The sequence below is a fragment of the Tasmannia lanceolata genome, unplaced genomic scaffold (assembly GCF_043159265.1).
Source record: "Tasmannia lanceolata isolate RefF3 unplaced genomic scaffold, GAP_Taslan_0.1 ptg000023l, whole genome shotgun sequence".
Classification (NCBI taxonomy): domain Eukaryota; kingdom Viridiplantae; phylum Streptophyta; class Magnoliopsida; order Canellales; family Winteraceae; genus Tasmannia; species Tasmannia lanceolata.
In genome coordinates this window covers 1,641,593-1,656,966 of record NW_027518700.1, presented here as the reverse complement: position 1 = coordinate 1,656,966, position 15,374 = coordinate 1,641,593, and the positions used below count along the sequence as shown (strand labels likewise).

Sequence of the window (15,374 nt, the reverse complement as noted above, 5' to 3'; positions counted from 1 at the left end):
TTTGTTGGGAATTTAATTGAGTAAAACTCGCCCCTAAAAGCTAGCCATTAGAGGGAGGGTGCCCATTCCCTTATAACCCATCCCCATCCATTTCACTTATCCGAGACTATTTCCTTTTGCGTGGAACCCGAACAGCCCCTTGCTACATGGTTTTCACAAGTGTGGCCTTACATTTAGCATTCCTCATAGTTTTAAGATTTTCTATCAAAGAAGAGCACCAATGGCAATCATATTCATATGTAAGGTGGTTTATATGAAGCATCCTCTGTAAAGAGAATAACCTCAAGATTTTTCATACGTAGAAATGAAGGTATCTCATGCATATTGCAAATTTGCAAGAGAAAGGAAATGAAGAGAGAAACATCTCACCAACCCTCTACATGAGAAATGCATGGCTTGCCGTTATACTCAAGCTATTGACATGGGCCCACTTTATGGTGTGTTCATTTATTTTCAAATAGCATGGCATGCTACGTGGCATGCGAATATGCTGACACTTGGCATTCTGGTGGCTGTCTCTGTAATGGCATTTTGCTTTGCCTTTACAAACTCATGCCAAGGTCCATAATGGGTTTGGCGGTTCCCATCATCCCCCCCTTAGTTCAAATTAAGGAAGTGATGATATATTCGTCCCCTTTTCTTCCCGGGCCACCCGCTTTAGTGTAAAAGGAATAGTCATAAACTCATAAGTACACTAAATGGAGTGGCTTGTGGAATAAAAGATGGCGAATATATTAGCTTCTAATTTCCGAAATTTCGGTAATTTCGGTTGAATTTTTGAGATATTATCGAATAATAATAAAAAATCCAGATTTTTGGGTGAAATCCCTTCCACAGTTTAGAGTATAATATCGAAATTTAAAACCTTACTGATAATTATGGAAAAATCGCGAGATGGTGTAGTTAACATTGCAGCTTACGATAGCAACAAGCAACTCCGAAAAAGGGAGACGGTATTTTCACTCCTCTTGCATTACGTGCATGCCCTCTCCTTATAACCTGATTTGACGTGAAAAGTGGACAACTCTATATCAATTCCCGTTATAAGGGGAGCGTGCAAGTAATGCAGGGGGGGTGAAAATATCATCACCCAAAAAAAAATAAGGGGAGTGATAAATCGACTCCCCATGTGTCTTTCTCTCTCCTCTGGGTTAGAGAGAGAAAGAGGAGAGAGATAGACACATGGGGAGTGGATTTATCACTTTTGGGGGGTCGATTTATCCCTGCCCAAAAATAAATCTACGAATGTCAACGCCACTTGCACGTGAGGACGAACAGGAAAAATGCTAATAAGAAGTCCAGAAAAATACAAAAAAAATAAATTCGGGGGCTCTTATTGCCAGCCTCATAAATTAAACGCTTCCACCCATACTATTTTGTCTAAGAATCAACTACTCCAACTAGAAAAGCGCTCCTTTCATTTATTCTCTCTCTTCTACTCTCTCTCTGCTTCTTCATCTTCTCTCTCTCTCTCTCTCTCTCTCTCATCAAAGCCCACAAAATTCCGATTAAAATCCCGACAAAATCGAATCTCTCTGTTACGAAAAAGAGCAATTTTGTATCTTCCTAGAAAATAAAATCCCTAAAAATCCAACTTAAAAAACTTCTCCCCCTTTTTACTATTTCCACCCCCTTCTCAATTCTTCTTCCTCACTAAATCAGATTCTCAACCGTTTTTTCAATGGCTTGGGATTTGAAAACCCCAGATCTTGATCGGATTCTCACTTCCTGATTGAAGTAACAGAGAAGGTTGGTGAAAATTTTCAGTACTGAGGCAATTCGAACCTTTTTCAGTAGATTTCTACGACTCTGTTTTTTTCTTTGTTCGTTAAAATTCGGTGAAGTTCGTGAGTTTTTGAGCGATTTTCAGATTTGGACTTGCAGATATGGATTTAAATTCCGTTATTTCGGCCTAAATATTTTGATTTCAGCTACTATGGAAAAGAAATCTACTTTGATTCGAAAAATTACAAGTTTAGGACTTAAATTTCAGAATTTTGTCCGAAATCTTGAAATTTGGGGATTTGATCAACGATTAGGTTGAAACATGCGAAACATGTGACTGAAATTTTGGGTTTTTAGGAGTTTGTGTTGGATCCTAAATTGGTCTGTTTTGGTTGAAAATTTGGTGCTGATTAGAAAGAGTTACAGAACTAGATTTGCTTGGATTACTTCAGTTTTATCTGTGGAAGGGAGATCATGTTAATATTATTTTCATTCAACAGAAAATAGAAAGTTTCAAGGTCAGTACCATGTTTGAAATCGTCCTAATTTTGGCAATTTTATATGTTTCTGTGATTATTTTTTTCTCGCTCGTATTATTTAATGCTGAAACCTATCTCTTTATTATTAGGTCTGATTGTTGGTAGAGAAAGGTCTCTAAAATAAATGCTACTACTCTCTCAAATTGACTTGTAAGAGCAAAATTAGATTAATTGGAACCCTTCATCTTTGAATATTCTTTTTATTTCTCTCCTTTCTTTTTCTTTCATTCAAGTTGCTCATCTCTGTCTGTCTCAGCAGTGAAAAGGGGATGAGGGTAATGCTATTTTCTCTTTTATAATTTATTTATTTTTGTTTCTGTTCCTTCTGTTTCTCTTTTGGTTTTCTCTTTTAGATGATTAAAAGTGAGTTTTTTTCTTCTTTTTTGGTTTTTAATGTCTCCTTTTTTTTTCTTGTGCATATATTATAAAAGGTATACTGGGATTCTTTAGATGTTCTTTTATAAGATTGGGGGCAAACCCATTTGATTTCTTTTTACAGAAACCCTAGTTTTAATTGGCTAGATCATCAGGACGTACGTTAAAGAAGGTTTTTCTAGGTTTGTTTTTCCAGTTGGGTTTTTTTATTAAAGTCATATTTTTCCTTATAAATTTTTTTAGGGTTATACTAAAATACCAATAGTGATTGGCTTAGTATTTTCATGCTGTAATTTTTTTTAGGGAAGTGATATTTACGCCCCTTTTGATCACCAGGGACACCCAGCGCCAGTGTACATTAGCCCCCCTTTAGTCATTGATACACTGGCGCTGGGTGTCCCTGGTGATCAAAAAGGGTGTAAATATCACTTCCTTTTCTTTTTTTTTGAATTAGCTTTATGTCGGAGGCAATTATCATCTGCGAAGCAAGACCCTTGAGGTTAGATTGAATTCCATTGGTAACTTGTCATGCTGGCTTTTAGCTCCATTTTCTCAGTTTCCTTCATGAAATCTGCTGAATGCGTTAGCACCTTCACACCAATTACCTTTTTTTTTTTTCAGGTTGCAAGTTTACAGAAAAATTGTGCTAAAATCCAATTGGATATCGCACCTAAGCTTGCCTCATCTTGTTCTTTTTGACAGGTGGAATGGCCAAATTGTCTACAATCGATAGAGATGGTATAGTTGATTAAACATATCACGGACACTGTTGTTTAAGCACTCATTTCCAACATATGTGAGCCATGAGATTGGGTAATCCTTCTCTCTCTCTCTCTCTCTCTCTCTCTCTCTCTCTCTCTCTCTCTCTCTCTCTCTCTCTCCAGTGTGGTAGTGACATGTGAAAATAGGCTAATTTTACATTGCTTGTGATGATTATCTGATTACCACATGGTTTAGTTAACTTTTAAGTTTTAATATATCAATTTAGATAGGTTTCTCTTTTAGTTTACTTTTAGGAAGCACTCCTTAGAAAATGGTGAGGCAATGTACAAACAATTTCAGAAATTTCTATTATATGGAATTCTTTAGGGGAGATTGTGATGTACTATTCCCGGCTAATAGGAGTGGTAAGCTCTAATGAAGCAGAAGTCCATGCACTTCTAACCAGCTTCTTTATATTTATTGATAAGATTCGTGGTGGATTAACAGGGACGGTCACTCTTCAAATGCATTTATTGGGCTAATAAACGTAGCCTGGGTCCATGGAGGTTGGAGCATATTATTGACGAGATTTGGGAGGTTGGAGTATATTATTGATGAGATTTTGGACTAGTGTATTGGAAAGGATTTTTCGTTTTCACTTATCCCTAGATGTGCTAATAATATTGTCTAGCTAAGAGTGGAGTCTATAGGGATGTACAATTTGTGGGGCACACTCTCTCTCCCTCTAATTGTAAATTCCTTTCTCTTTCTTAAATGAATTTCTTCTTTAGATCTCAAACTAAAAACAATTGTAGAAATTTTCCCACCTTTAACAGCTTACACTGAATTAATGTCAGCCTTTTGTCATTTCTTGGGCACTTGAGTTTGGGGCATCATTATCTAGGAGACATTTAGTTGCAGATTCTTAGGAGTTTATCAAGAACTTTGGTGGGTAAAGTCATATGATGGAATTAGAGAGAGAAATCTCAGATCAGGCAATAGAAATTAGATTCACATAGAAAACCGAGAATAATAAAGAAGATAAATAGGATTTGAATTACTAGAAAAGATGCAGGTTAAAGAAAGCAAATTATAAAGAAAGCAAATTGGGGTAGGGGGAATAGTTTTTTTGGTTCTTGTTGTTTCTTGTTTTTAAGGGGACTAGAGTGACCCTCTAGGTCACCATATGATGTACCCTAAGGGACATCTTGTCCCTTCACTCTGTAATCCTCGTATATTGCTAATACATATACTCTTGTCACTTTTAAAAAAGAAAAAGAAAAGCCAATTATAAAACAGATTTCAGAATAAAGAAATAAGAAGGATACAAAATTCAGGATAGAGATACTAGGGTTGGAAAAAAACAAATTAGGAATAAACACAGAAAGTTAGAACATTGAATAGATGGTTTGGTTTAAAAAAAATGGAAAGAAATTTTAATCCTAGGGTACTAGACCCTATGGTTCAATCAGAAATGTTATTTATCATATTCGTCGGCATTTCCTTCTACCTTGACAGAATCACCATTTTTAGGAAATGCATTATTTGTAGAATAATGATACATGTTTTTCTATTTTTTTTATCTTCAAATGATCTGATTGTAGAATTTCAGTTCTTGATCCTACTAAATGTTTATATTCCTGAATAGTCTCCAATTTGAAAGATGATTAGTGGTATTATTTAAACATTTCAATTACACACCTGCTTAGAATCAACTACTGCTTATAATACTGTCACCTTCTGGAATAAATCAAATGATCTAATCCTTGTTTCTGTTACTCACCTTTGGTTGCACAGATGGGTTCTTTCTTGCCATAACTCCAATAATCCAAATACCTCAATTTGTGATTATTGCTAGTTATCTTTCTTTTTCTTTTTTTTTTATTATTCATTATTGATATATACCATGTAGTTGTTCGGTTTAGTTGAGTTTCTGCTAGAATATAGAGATTCACTTCAGTTTCCAACATTATTCCTTTCTTTTGAGTGTTCCATAAAGCTGATTGCTCCTCATACTATCCATTTTCCAATATTTTTTATTTTTATTTTACATTAAGGCATTTATTTACACATGAACGTGGATATTTTCTATGGATATTTTAAGTTCAACCTATTGTTAAGTTTTGCGAATTGCATATGCCTCCAGATACAGAACCCACATATTGCCATTCTTCTCCGGCTGTTGAACCGGCATCCAAAGTTGTTGAAAATGATGAGAATTCTGTGCGGCCCGGATTATTGAAAGCAGATTACATGGTCGGAAAGGAAGGAAAATATGAGAACTGCAAAATGGATGCAAATGCATTGCCAACTGAAAAATGTAATGGAGATGGGCATGGGGATGTACCAGGACCTCATAGTTATACGGGCACAGGAAATTCCATATGTATACGCGCAAGTGAGGGTGGAAACAAGGTTGCGTCATATTCTCTTCCTGGCACTGAGTTTGAGTTGTCTAAAAATGAAATGGATGTCTATACTAACAAAAATATCATGGAATTTGCACTGCCAGAGTTGATGGTTTGTTTCAAAGAGAGCAATTATCATGTCATCAAGGACATTTGTATCGATGAGGGAGTGCCTTCCCTGGACAAAACTTTGGTAGAAAATGAGACAGACGACAGGAAATTTATCGGGTTCCCACATTCTGATTTGGATGAAAATAGAGCTTTGACCAAAGAAGCATTCAACTGTTCACTACCCAGTTCAGATGATTTGAAATCATTGAATTTTTATTTTCAGCGTATTTCTGATGACTATAAGGACGTCTCTCACCCCAATAGTCCTGATCGTTTACATGGGGAAGATGGAGGCATTGATACAACCGACGAGACTGTAAATGATATCTCCGGGGAAGTAGTTGTGCCTGATGAATTTCATTTGGTGCAAAATTCAACCACGGGCGACTTTCAATCTGATCAGGTGCTCATTTGAAATGATTCTTCAACTCTTTTATGCTTTAGCTTGTGAAGTGAGAAAAAACAAAAATAACCTTTTCTTTTCCGTTGTGGCAAATTGGTTTAGGTTTTTTTTTTTGGTATAAAAACTTATATATTTCCAGTCATTGTTTGCGGACTATGAAGGACATGTTTGTTGGTCAGAGTCAGATTTGGAAGTGGCATGGCTTCTAAAAGATTATTCCTATAGGCTTATAAGTTTTAGCTTGAGGAATGACTCCTGTCCTATATGTGAAGCTCCCATCCAGAATTTGACATCATGAAATTTTTGAGAATGGTAGAATTTCCCCCATATTCTACAAGTTACAGACATGAATGTTTATGGCAATAACTTTGGAAGGCAGGTCTGTAATCCAAAATATTGACTGGTTTAAACTTTTCATACTATTTAGAAGAAAATATGATTCTATTGGTCTGGTTCCAACTTGTTGCTTTAATAATTTCAAATTTTCAAGGTGGACGAAAGTAAAGAAATGTTACTTTTGGTTTCTTATTCTATTGTTTGGTGTGCTGTGCATATTATTGGATTGTTTTCTTTTCTGTACTCGTATCATTATAGTTTTTGTGCCTATGCATCCATACTTATCATGTTTATATGTTGCTACGAAGTTAGCATAGATACTCTATTACAAGATGCATTCTTTTGAAAGCCTAAATTTTCTGTTTGTTCTCCAAAATGAGTCTTCTCATGATATCCGAACACATCTTTATCGGACAACATAATATTTCATTTGGCGTGGGCACATTTTTCCATACAAAAACATACCCAGTGAATGTAAATACGAATTTTTACTTGTGTGCATGCATGCATTTATAGTATATTCTAATGTGATAAGTGTGGATGTAATATTAATATCACAGGCTACAAATGAAAAGGAAAAGTTAGCAAATTCAGTTGGGACTTCCTCTGCTGAAGTGTCTAACAACAGCAGAAACACCGAGAAATTTCCCATCAATAGTAAGATGGAGACTGGGAGCGTTACTTTTGATTTCGAATCTTCACCGTCAGTGATGAGTGGTAGCGGAGAGGTCACAGAAAGTGCAAATTGGCAGCAATCTGGGAGAAGTCTGTCTGGGCTCGAAAACGAGGTCCCGGACAGCTTGACTGGTTCTTCACGGAGTTTCTTTATTCAACATGGTTATGGGGAGCCGAGTTTCTCTGGAATCCGTTCTGACTCGGGTGCAATAGTAAACACGGGATCAATGGGCAGCATCTCTCTACGATCAGATATAAGCACAGCCAGCACGGGCTCGTTTGCTTTTCCTGTGTAAGTACGATTGTATCACTATGCTTTTGAGATTTAGGATCCGTTTCTTTCATTGTAAAAATGAATGTAAAATACGTTTTATGTTGTAAAAATGAACATAAAACAAATTTTACATCTATTTTACCTCAAAAGAAACAGAGCCTTAAATGCAAGTACTTTGTTTTGGTTTCAACTTATCTACATACACGCGCTTCTTAGAACTGTTGCTTTTAATATTATGTGGTTACATGTTCCTTTGCTCTCTCACACACACCCATGCCCATGCATGCTTGCCATTTCGTAAATTTAGTGATTATCAGTTTGTAACATGCTTTTTTTAATAAAGACAGCAGTTTAAACTAAATACCATGTAAATAAGAATCTTAAAAACTACATGACATGGAAATAAATCCCTAAAAAGTTCTAATGGGCAAATACGCCACATATTGGGCCTACAATCCGCATCAGTTTGTATCATACGTAAGTTTGTTCCCGTATAGTACACATTTTTTCCAAGATCTGTTTTCTTTCCATTTGTGCCTTTGTTTATTACTGCATATATTAAGAATATGGGAAGCATGAGAGCAGAGAAGAAAAAAGATGTAAATCATAGGATTTTTTATTGTATTGATCCTGAGATCTATCGTTGTCGGTACAATGGAAGAATAGTGTAGGCATACAAAAATGGAAGCAAATCCTTTATGTAATGGATTGATATGTTAACAGATGATCTAAGGAGTTCTATGGTCACTTTTTCGGATTTTGAAAAGCTGTAGCCTGTAAAGACACCAACGGGATAAAGTCCAGACCAGTTCTGCTATTTATTTTCAACCAGGGAAAAAAATATGTATCCCCTTTCAAGAGTTTCATCCCTCACAAGTGAAAGTAGGGCTTCCATTCAGAGTGGTATTGTAGTAGTGAAAGATCAACAAGTAACATGAGAAGAAATGAGCTTTTGTAGTGACAAAACAACACTGAGTTACCTTCGAATAAGAGCTTGTGATTTCTGGGAAAGCGCAGGTGATCTGCTCAGACAATGTCTACTTACTCCCATTTATGGGATGGCAGAACTCCCCTGCCATTATATGTGACCAACCCTTCATTATTGTTTGTCCACAAATTGCACTAGTGGAGGGGACGATAATTTCGGGTGGGACTTCCATGTTCCTAGGATCACTAACCAGACCTCTTTGCCATCTGAACAGTGACAGTGACCACTACGAAATGTATCTTGATTTGTTTAGGGAACACTAGAAATGCTACAAACAACTAGTCCCCAGTTGTGAGCCAATTTTCCTTTAACGATGAAAAGAACAGAGATACCAAAAGGATGAGCATTGGATATGCAAGCGTGGAATCTGCCATATGCAGATAACCCACTGATATTTAGGCTTGCAGAGGAAGATAAAGTTATGGATCTGAAAGCCATTCTTTGATGCTATGAGTTGGTAATGAGGCAAAGAACAAACTTCAGTAAATTGGTCTTAATGGGAATTAATCTATGTATGGAGGAAAGGGACAGATTTTGGGACATTTTGAGGTGTAAAGTGGATCACATTCCTAGTAAGTACATTGAGCTCCCTTTGTGTGGTGGCAACCCAAGAAGCGGAGCTGAGATTCGATTATTGAAAAAGTGGAGAAACAGCTATCTCACTGGAAGAGGAGTTTAATCTTGTTGGGCATTAAAAATGCTTTAATTTCAGTATGTTTGTTCTAATCTTCCCATTTGTTACCTTTTTCTATTCAGATCACATTTGTGAACCAAGGTTATCGATCAAAAGTATGGAGCTGGGTTCAGCAATTGGATTTTGTGTGATGATTATCGATCAAAAGTATGGAGCTACGGTTTGGACAGATATTATGAAGCGAAAGGTCCGGTCCCTTTCATGAGAGGAATTTGATTCAAAGCCTACAAAGGAGACAGAATTCTCTACCGGAAAGATCCTTGGTGTAATGACACCCTTGATGGAGATTTCCCCAACCTTTATGTTGTTGCATCAGACAAAGAGGTTTTCGTACAGGACTTATAGCTAAATTGATGGAACGATCAGTTGGAAGGTCGATTTCGTAGATTTTTTTAAACTGGGAGATCGAAAGAGTTGCTTTATACTAGGATGTGTTGGAAGCTGTCACAAATACCTCTGACATTTTCAAAGTATTGCGATTTTATAGCGACATTTTGTTAAAATGACAAAATCTCAAAACGATCCCGAGATTTAAAAAAATATTGCGATATATTATTTTTACAATTTACCATGAAATTATCACGATATTTTTATTTTATTTTATTTCTTGAATTATATATTTTTAAATTATTCTATTTTGTCATTTTTCCGATATAAACCTGAAAAAAAATTAAAAAATAATATATCCAGAGATTTTCCCTTGCCGAGAAATTCCTGAAAACAATATTTATGACCTAGGCTGCAGATGATATATATCAGGAGGGTGGCAGGGGATAGAAGCTTCTGGTTATTGGCTTCTAATGGAGTTTTCTCAGTCCAATCTTTATTCAAACATCTCATTGTGATGTTTTCAGCCCTGCCAGTGAACAGAATTTAGAGGATCTCTGCTCTCCCTAGAGTATGTGCCTTTTGGTGGAACTCGGTTTTTAATAAGATTTTGATGGCGAATCATCTGTGAAATCGAAAGATCATAATCATCGATCATTCCACGCTATGCCTTCAGGTAGGGTTAGTCTGTAGATCATATCTTCTTGCATTGCAGAGTGACTAGAGAGATTTGGACGAGTATTTTTGGCTGCTTCGGTGTTTGCTGGGTGTTTTCTTTAAGTGCTTCACTAGTATGTTTATGTTTGTTGCTTTGAGCTGCTCCTCGTGGTCTAAAAGGGGTAGGAGGGGGCGAGGTTTCTATATGCATTCCCCCCCCCACCCACACACACACACACGAGTGCTGGAAACAGGGGTGGGGCCACATTGGGGGGGGGGGTGATCCTAAGCATTCATTTGACAGGCCCCATCATGGATGCGGGGGTGTACCAAAAATCAGCTCCATTGGACCATCTTAGGGTGTCCATTTGTGGGGGAGAAAATGGACAGATACTGTTTGTCCACAAATCTGCCCATTTTCACCCCACAAATGGACACCCTATGGTGATCCAATGGAGCTGATTTTTTGGTGGGCACCCTATCTATGAAAGGGCCCATCAAATGAATGCTTTGTATCCTCCCCACCAAATGTGGCCCACCCCTGTTTCTGCACTTGAGCGCAGGAACCCTTTTCTCATATATATATATATATATATATATATATATATATATATATATAGAGAGAGAGAGAGAGAGAGAGAGAGAGAGAGAGAGAGAGTTAAGCGTTCCTGTGCAGCTGCTTAGATAGCTTATCTGAGCAGCTGCTTCAAAAACTCGTGGCCCCACATTTTTGGAGTGGTCCAAAGCATTCATTGGAAGGCCCTTCCATGGATAGGGTGTGTACAAAAAATGAGCCCTTTAGGATCATCCTAACCCTGCCATTTGTGGAGGGAAAACATGGTCAGAAATAGTGTCTGTCCATTTTCCCATCCACCTTTGATTGGATTATGATGATCCTATAGGGCTGATTTTTGGCACACACCCTATCCATGGAAGGGCCTTTCAAATGAATGCTTTGGATCACCCCAAAAATGTGAGCGACATGAGTTTTTGAAGCAGCTGCGCAGGAACACTATTCTCATATATATATATATATATATATATATATATATATATATATATATATATATATATAGAGAGAGAGAGAGAGAGAGAGAGATCACAAAAGGCATTTTGCGGCTGGTCTGTCGCATGTGAGACCACCCACCTCGTGAATGGAGACAAAAGCTGTTGTCTTCATTCACGAGGTGGCTGGTCTGACATGCAACAGACCAGCTGTGAAATGCCTTTTGCGATGGACCCTAGCAAATCCCTGTGTGTGTGTGTCTCTCTCTCTCTCTCTCTCTCTCTATATATATATATATATATATATATATATATATATATATATATATATATATATAGAGAGAGAGAGAGAGAGAGAGAGAGAGAGAGATTTGAATGGTAAAAGGGGTAGGATATTATGAAGCCTAGCCTTGCTAGCTACTATTTGGGCTATTTGGAAAAAAAAGAAATTGACGCATTTTAAGGGCAGATCTAAAGAGCCTCATATTATTTCCCAGTAGGTGTTAACGATGGTGAGCAGTGGTAAGCCTCCATTTTAGGAGAATCTCGGATACTACTATTAGGCGATGTTGGGTCAACGTTTGTTATAGTAGGAAGGAGTCTACATCCCTACCCAGTAGAAGTGGGTGATCTTCGGAGAGAGGAATTTGGTTTCACAATTTGGTATTTTTCTGGACCAATAGGAATTAACAACTAATGAAGTGGAAGTGCGTGTTATTCTGTGGGATCTGACATGTTAATAGGCAAGATTTTGACAACATATTTGTGGGAGACGATTCCTTTAATGTGATTAGATGGTTAAATCGGCGAGGTATACCGTGGGGATTTGTCAAAGCCATTGATGAGATGTTGGATCGTGTTGGACACCAAGGCCATGTTTGGCAACCATGAAAATATATTCCATGGAATATTTGTGGGGCCAGTTGTGAGAGATGGGTGTGATAGGGCAAGACTTGAGAGCGTGGGCGAGGTGGGCATGAAAACCTCTTAACAACCAAGACAACAAAAAACCAATTTTAAATAGGTATTTCCTACCTCCATGACACAGTTTCTATTCTTCCTGGTTTTCCTCTCTCTCTCTCTCTCTCTCTCTCTCTCTCTCTCTCTCACACACACACACACACACACACACCCGCGCTGCCGCCCTCTTGTTCCAATAATAATATTCTTGCATACTAAAAAAAAAAGAGGGAGCATAGGTTGTATTCCATTGCTAATCAGAAACTGATCAACCAGGGAAATTAGATTTTGATGATGCCTCCCGCTATGATATTTTGTCCTTTTAAACAACAGGGCATCCAGTTGTCGCCTTTTCACTCATCTGCCTCCCCTACAGTCCTATACTAGAATCATGTAATTGTGGTAGTAGATGCCTCTCTCTTATCTAATAAAGAAGGTTCATACAACTTGAGGGATTACATTGCTAAACCCAATTTTGTTTTCCTTAAGATGATCACATGCAGTATCATGTAGGCTTGTGTTGAGCTGACACACTGAGCAGGTAAAAGCAACTAGAAGTCACATTGTATTTGTTGAAACTTGAAACCCACATTATATAATCTAGCAAAATTAATGAGGTGGATTCTAGACTAACCCAATTGCTCATCCATACAAACAATTATTGATGCATGCATTAGCCAAACCTAATTCCATATATCCTTTTGCTTGAAAACTCTTCTGAATCGAAAAGCCAATTTGTTTGAAATGCATGTTTATCAATGCTCTCCTGTGTTTTGGATTTGAACAACATGATATAAGGTTGTGATCCGGCACCGCATTGTACAGAGAGCCACACTTCGTTGTGATATTCATTGTGGTAATAATTTTTATAGCACCATCACTGTTGGAAAGTAGGACCCACCAAGCAAAAGCCCTGCCATCTGGAACTCTGCACTTACTGGGGCCTCTTAGATAGGACCCACAATGTAGCACCAAAGTATGGTGCTGTGCCACCTAATCATTTATTACATTGAAAACTGCTCCATTTCTCATCCAAATGATTGATTGCTCCAATTTTCCAAAATTCCCTTAATTCACCTACTTCATAAAAAATTTCTAAAGGATTCATTAGCCGACCCCAACTAGTTTGGTACAAAGACTTAGTTGAGTTGAGTTTCCTTAATTCATCAGAATGAAATTCCATTTCTACAGTTTCCTGTTCACTTGTCCAATTATTTGCCTTATCTTTATATCTTTGTTTTCCAGATATTTAAATGGATAAATAGAAACTTGTTGTGATTATTGGAATGTGCAGATTACAGTCAGAGTGGGATACTAGCCCAGTGAAAATGGTGAAAGGTGACCGCAGGAAGCCTCGGAAGAACCGGGGTTGTTGGGCAGCTCTATTTTGCTGTAGATTCTGATTGCTTCTGTTTACCCAGGCTCGTTGAGTTCAAATATAATTCATCAAAATAATATATTTTGGTGCAAAATTTCACATAAATAGTTTCATTTCCTATGCAGTCTTTGTATTTATTCTGCAGCAGATCCAAAGAGTTGTGCTTGAAGCCCAGCATTTCTCTCTTAGTATTCAAAAGCCTAAAACATAATGATTAATAGTAAAGGCTTTGGGAGAATTGCCCCTCCTGCCCTATGTGGTAATTTTTTAATGAATCACAGTAAGTATCCCCTGATTCCATGTTAATTTTTTTTTATTGAAACAAAGATGTATTCATTGGTTTCATGGTGATTTATATTGAATCACAGAAGATATTACATGATTTTGATTGATCTTAATATTTTATTGTTCCTTTTAATCCCATAAACCCAAAAAATAATATGGCTCTTTTCTCATATTTTCTATGTCATTTAATTTTTCTTTCTACTTCTCTGTTTCCCTCTGTTTCCCTCTGTTCTTCCTTCAAGAGACACTCACCAGCCCATATAATGTCAGCATTATTTAGTCATTAATTTATGGCGGGCCTCACCATAGAGATTCTACGGCCATGATAGGATTTCATCCCGTTAATCCTAACTATCAAATCATCAATGGAAACCATACACGCTTATCTTCTCAACGGAGTCCATGGTTTTAGGCTGGATGTAGCTTATTTTTCTGAGTTGCTACGGAAAATGGGAGCGGAACCCGTTGAAATGGTGATGTATAATTACCACTACTTTTTGTATTTCTTTTGTTTTCTTATTTCTTTCTTGGATTGGGTTCCACTTGGTCTTTGGAATATCCATCTTGACAATAAATTCTCTAGATGTTAAGATATCTATGACAAGGGCTATAGCTCAGTTAGGTAGAGCACCTCGTTTACACGTGCGCCAATGCTTTTTCAGGGGAGTCCATCATGTAGGGTATGTTTTAAATACATACAGGCAAGAAAGGTTTAAAACAAGGGTTAGAGAACTTGAGAGGTTTAAGAGAAGATAAGAGTAAAAAGGAAAAAATCTAGGGCAAGGAAAGAGGGGTTTTCTCTTGGGGCTCTAGGAGGTTTTCTGTGGTGAATCAAAAATAAGGATTTCTCTTCTCTTTCTTTGTTACTCAAAGTGGTTCTTCTACTCAAGGGTGAGTGGAGAAAATCTAGGACAAGAATAGAGGGTTTTCTCTTGGGGCTCTACAATGGCTTTTGTGGTGAAACAAAAGCAAGGGTGTTCATTTTGAGGGTGAGAACAAAGGTTAGGGAAAGGCAAGAGGGGTTTTCTCTTGAGGGCTCTCGGAGTGCTTTTGTGGTGAAGCAAAAGCAAAGTTCTTGTTGGAGATGTGATCTTCTTCTTTTATTGTTCTCCTTCTGAGTTTTTCTTTGTAAGAGAGGCATTGTATTGAAGGGTTTTCCAAAGGAAATTTAACCGGGTAGAACTCACCCTTAAAAGCTAGCCATTAGAGGGAGGGTACCCATTCCCGTATAACCCATTCCCATCCATTTCATTTATCCGATGTGGGATTATTTGCAGGGAAAGCAACTTGGAAGCAAAACGGGTTGCCACGTCCTAAGCTGTGATATCATTTGTAGGGAATTTATCCAGGTAGAGCGAGGGTGCCCGACCTTATAACCCATCCCCATCCATTTCATTTATCCGATGTGGGACTATTTGCTTTTGCTTGGAACCCCAACATAACCAAGCAAATCCTTACGGGTCACTGGCATTGAAGGCGTAGTTTTGCCATTTTACGAGTAAAAAAACCAAGAACAAAGATTGCTAATGTGT

The 15,374-nt window shown here is 37.5% G+C and overlaps 1 protein-coding gene across 3 annotated transcripts; it reads left to right on the top strand.

Moving 5' to 3' along the window:
- Positions 1-1,429: 1,429 nt before the first annotated feature.
- On the top strand, positions 1,430-13,955 carry LOC143855694 (uncharacterized). 3 transcript variants are annotated; one of them, XM_077365768.1, is made up of 5 exons: positions 1,430-1,749; positions 3,342-3,452; positions 5,488-6,263; positions 7,160-7,566; positions 13,474-13,955. In XM_077365768.1, the coding sequence occupies exons 2-5, from the start codon at positions 3,443-3,445 to the stop codon at positions 13,580-13,582; spliced, it is 1,302 nt and encodes a 433-aa protein (XP_077221883.1). In that variant the 5' UTR covers positions 1,430-1,749; positions 3,342-3,442; the 3' UTR covers positions 13,583-13,955. The 3 variants fall into 3 exon arrangements, with proteins under 3 accessions (XP_077221883.1, XP_077221884.1, XP_077221885.1); XM_077365769.1 differs by lacking the exon at positions 1,430-1,749 and adding an exon at positions 1,780-2,243; XM_077365770.1 differs by lacking the exon at positions 1,430-1,749 and adding an exon at positions 2,414-2,539.
- The last annotated feature ends 1,419 nt before the right edge of the window (positions 13,956-15,374 follow it).

Bases quoted from the DNA above. Each gene is read 5' to 3' on its own strand.
- LOC143855694 (XM_077365768.1), top strand. The intron at 6,264-7,159 runs GTGCTCATTTGA...TTAATATCACAG, and splicing joins GCGACTTTCAATCTGATCAG to GCTACAAATGAAAAGGAAAA. The intron at 7,567-13,473 runs GTAAGTACGATT...TGGAATGTGCAG, and splicing joins GGCTCGTTTGCTTTTCCTGT to ATTACAGTCAGAGTGGGATA.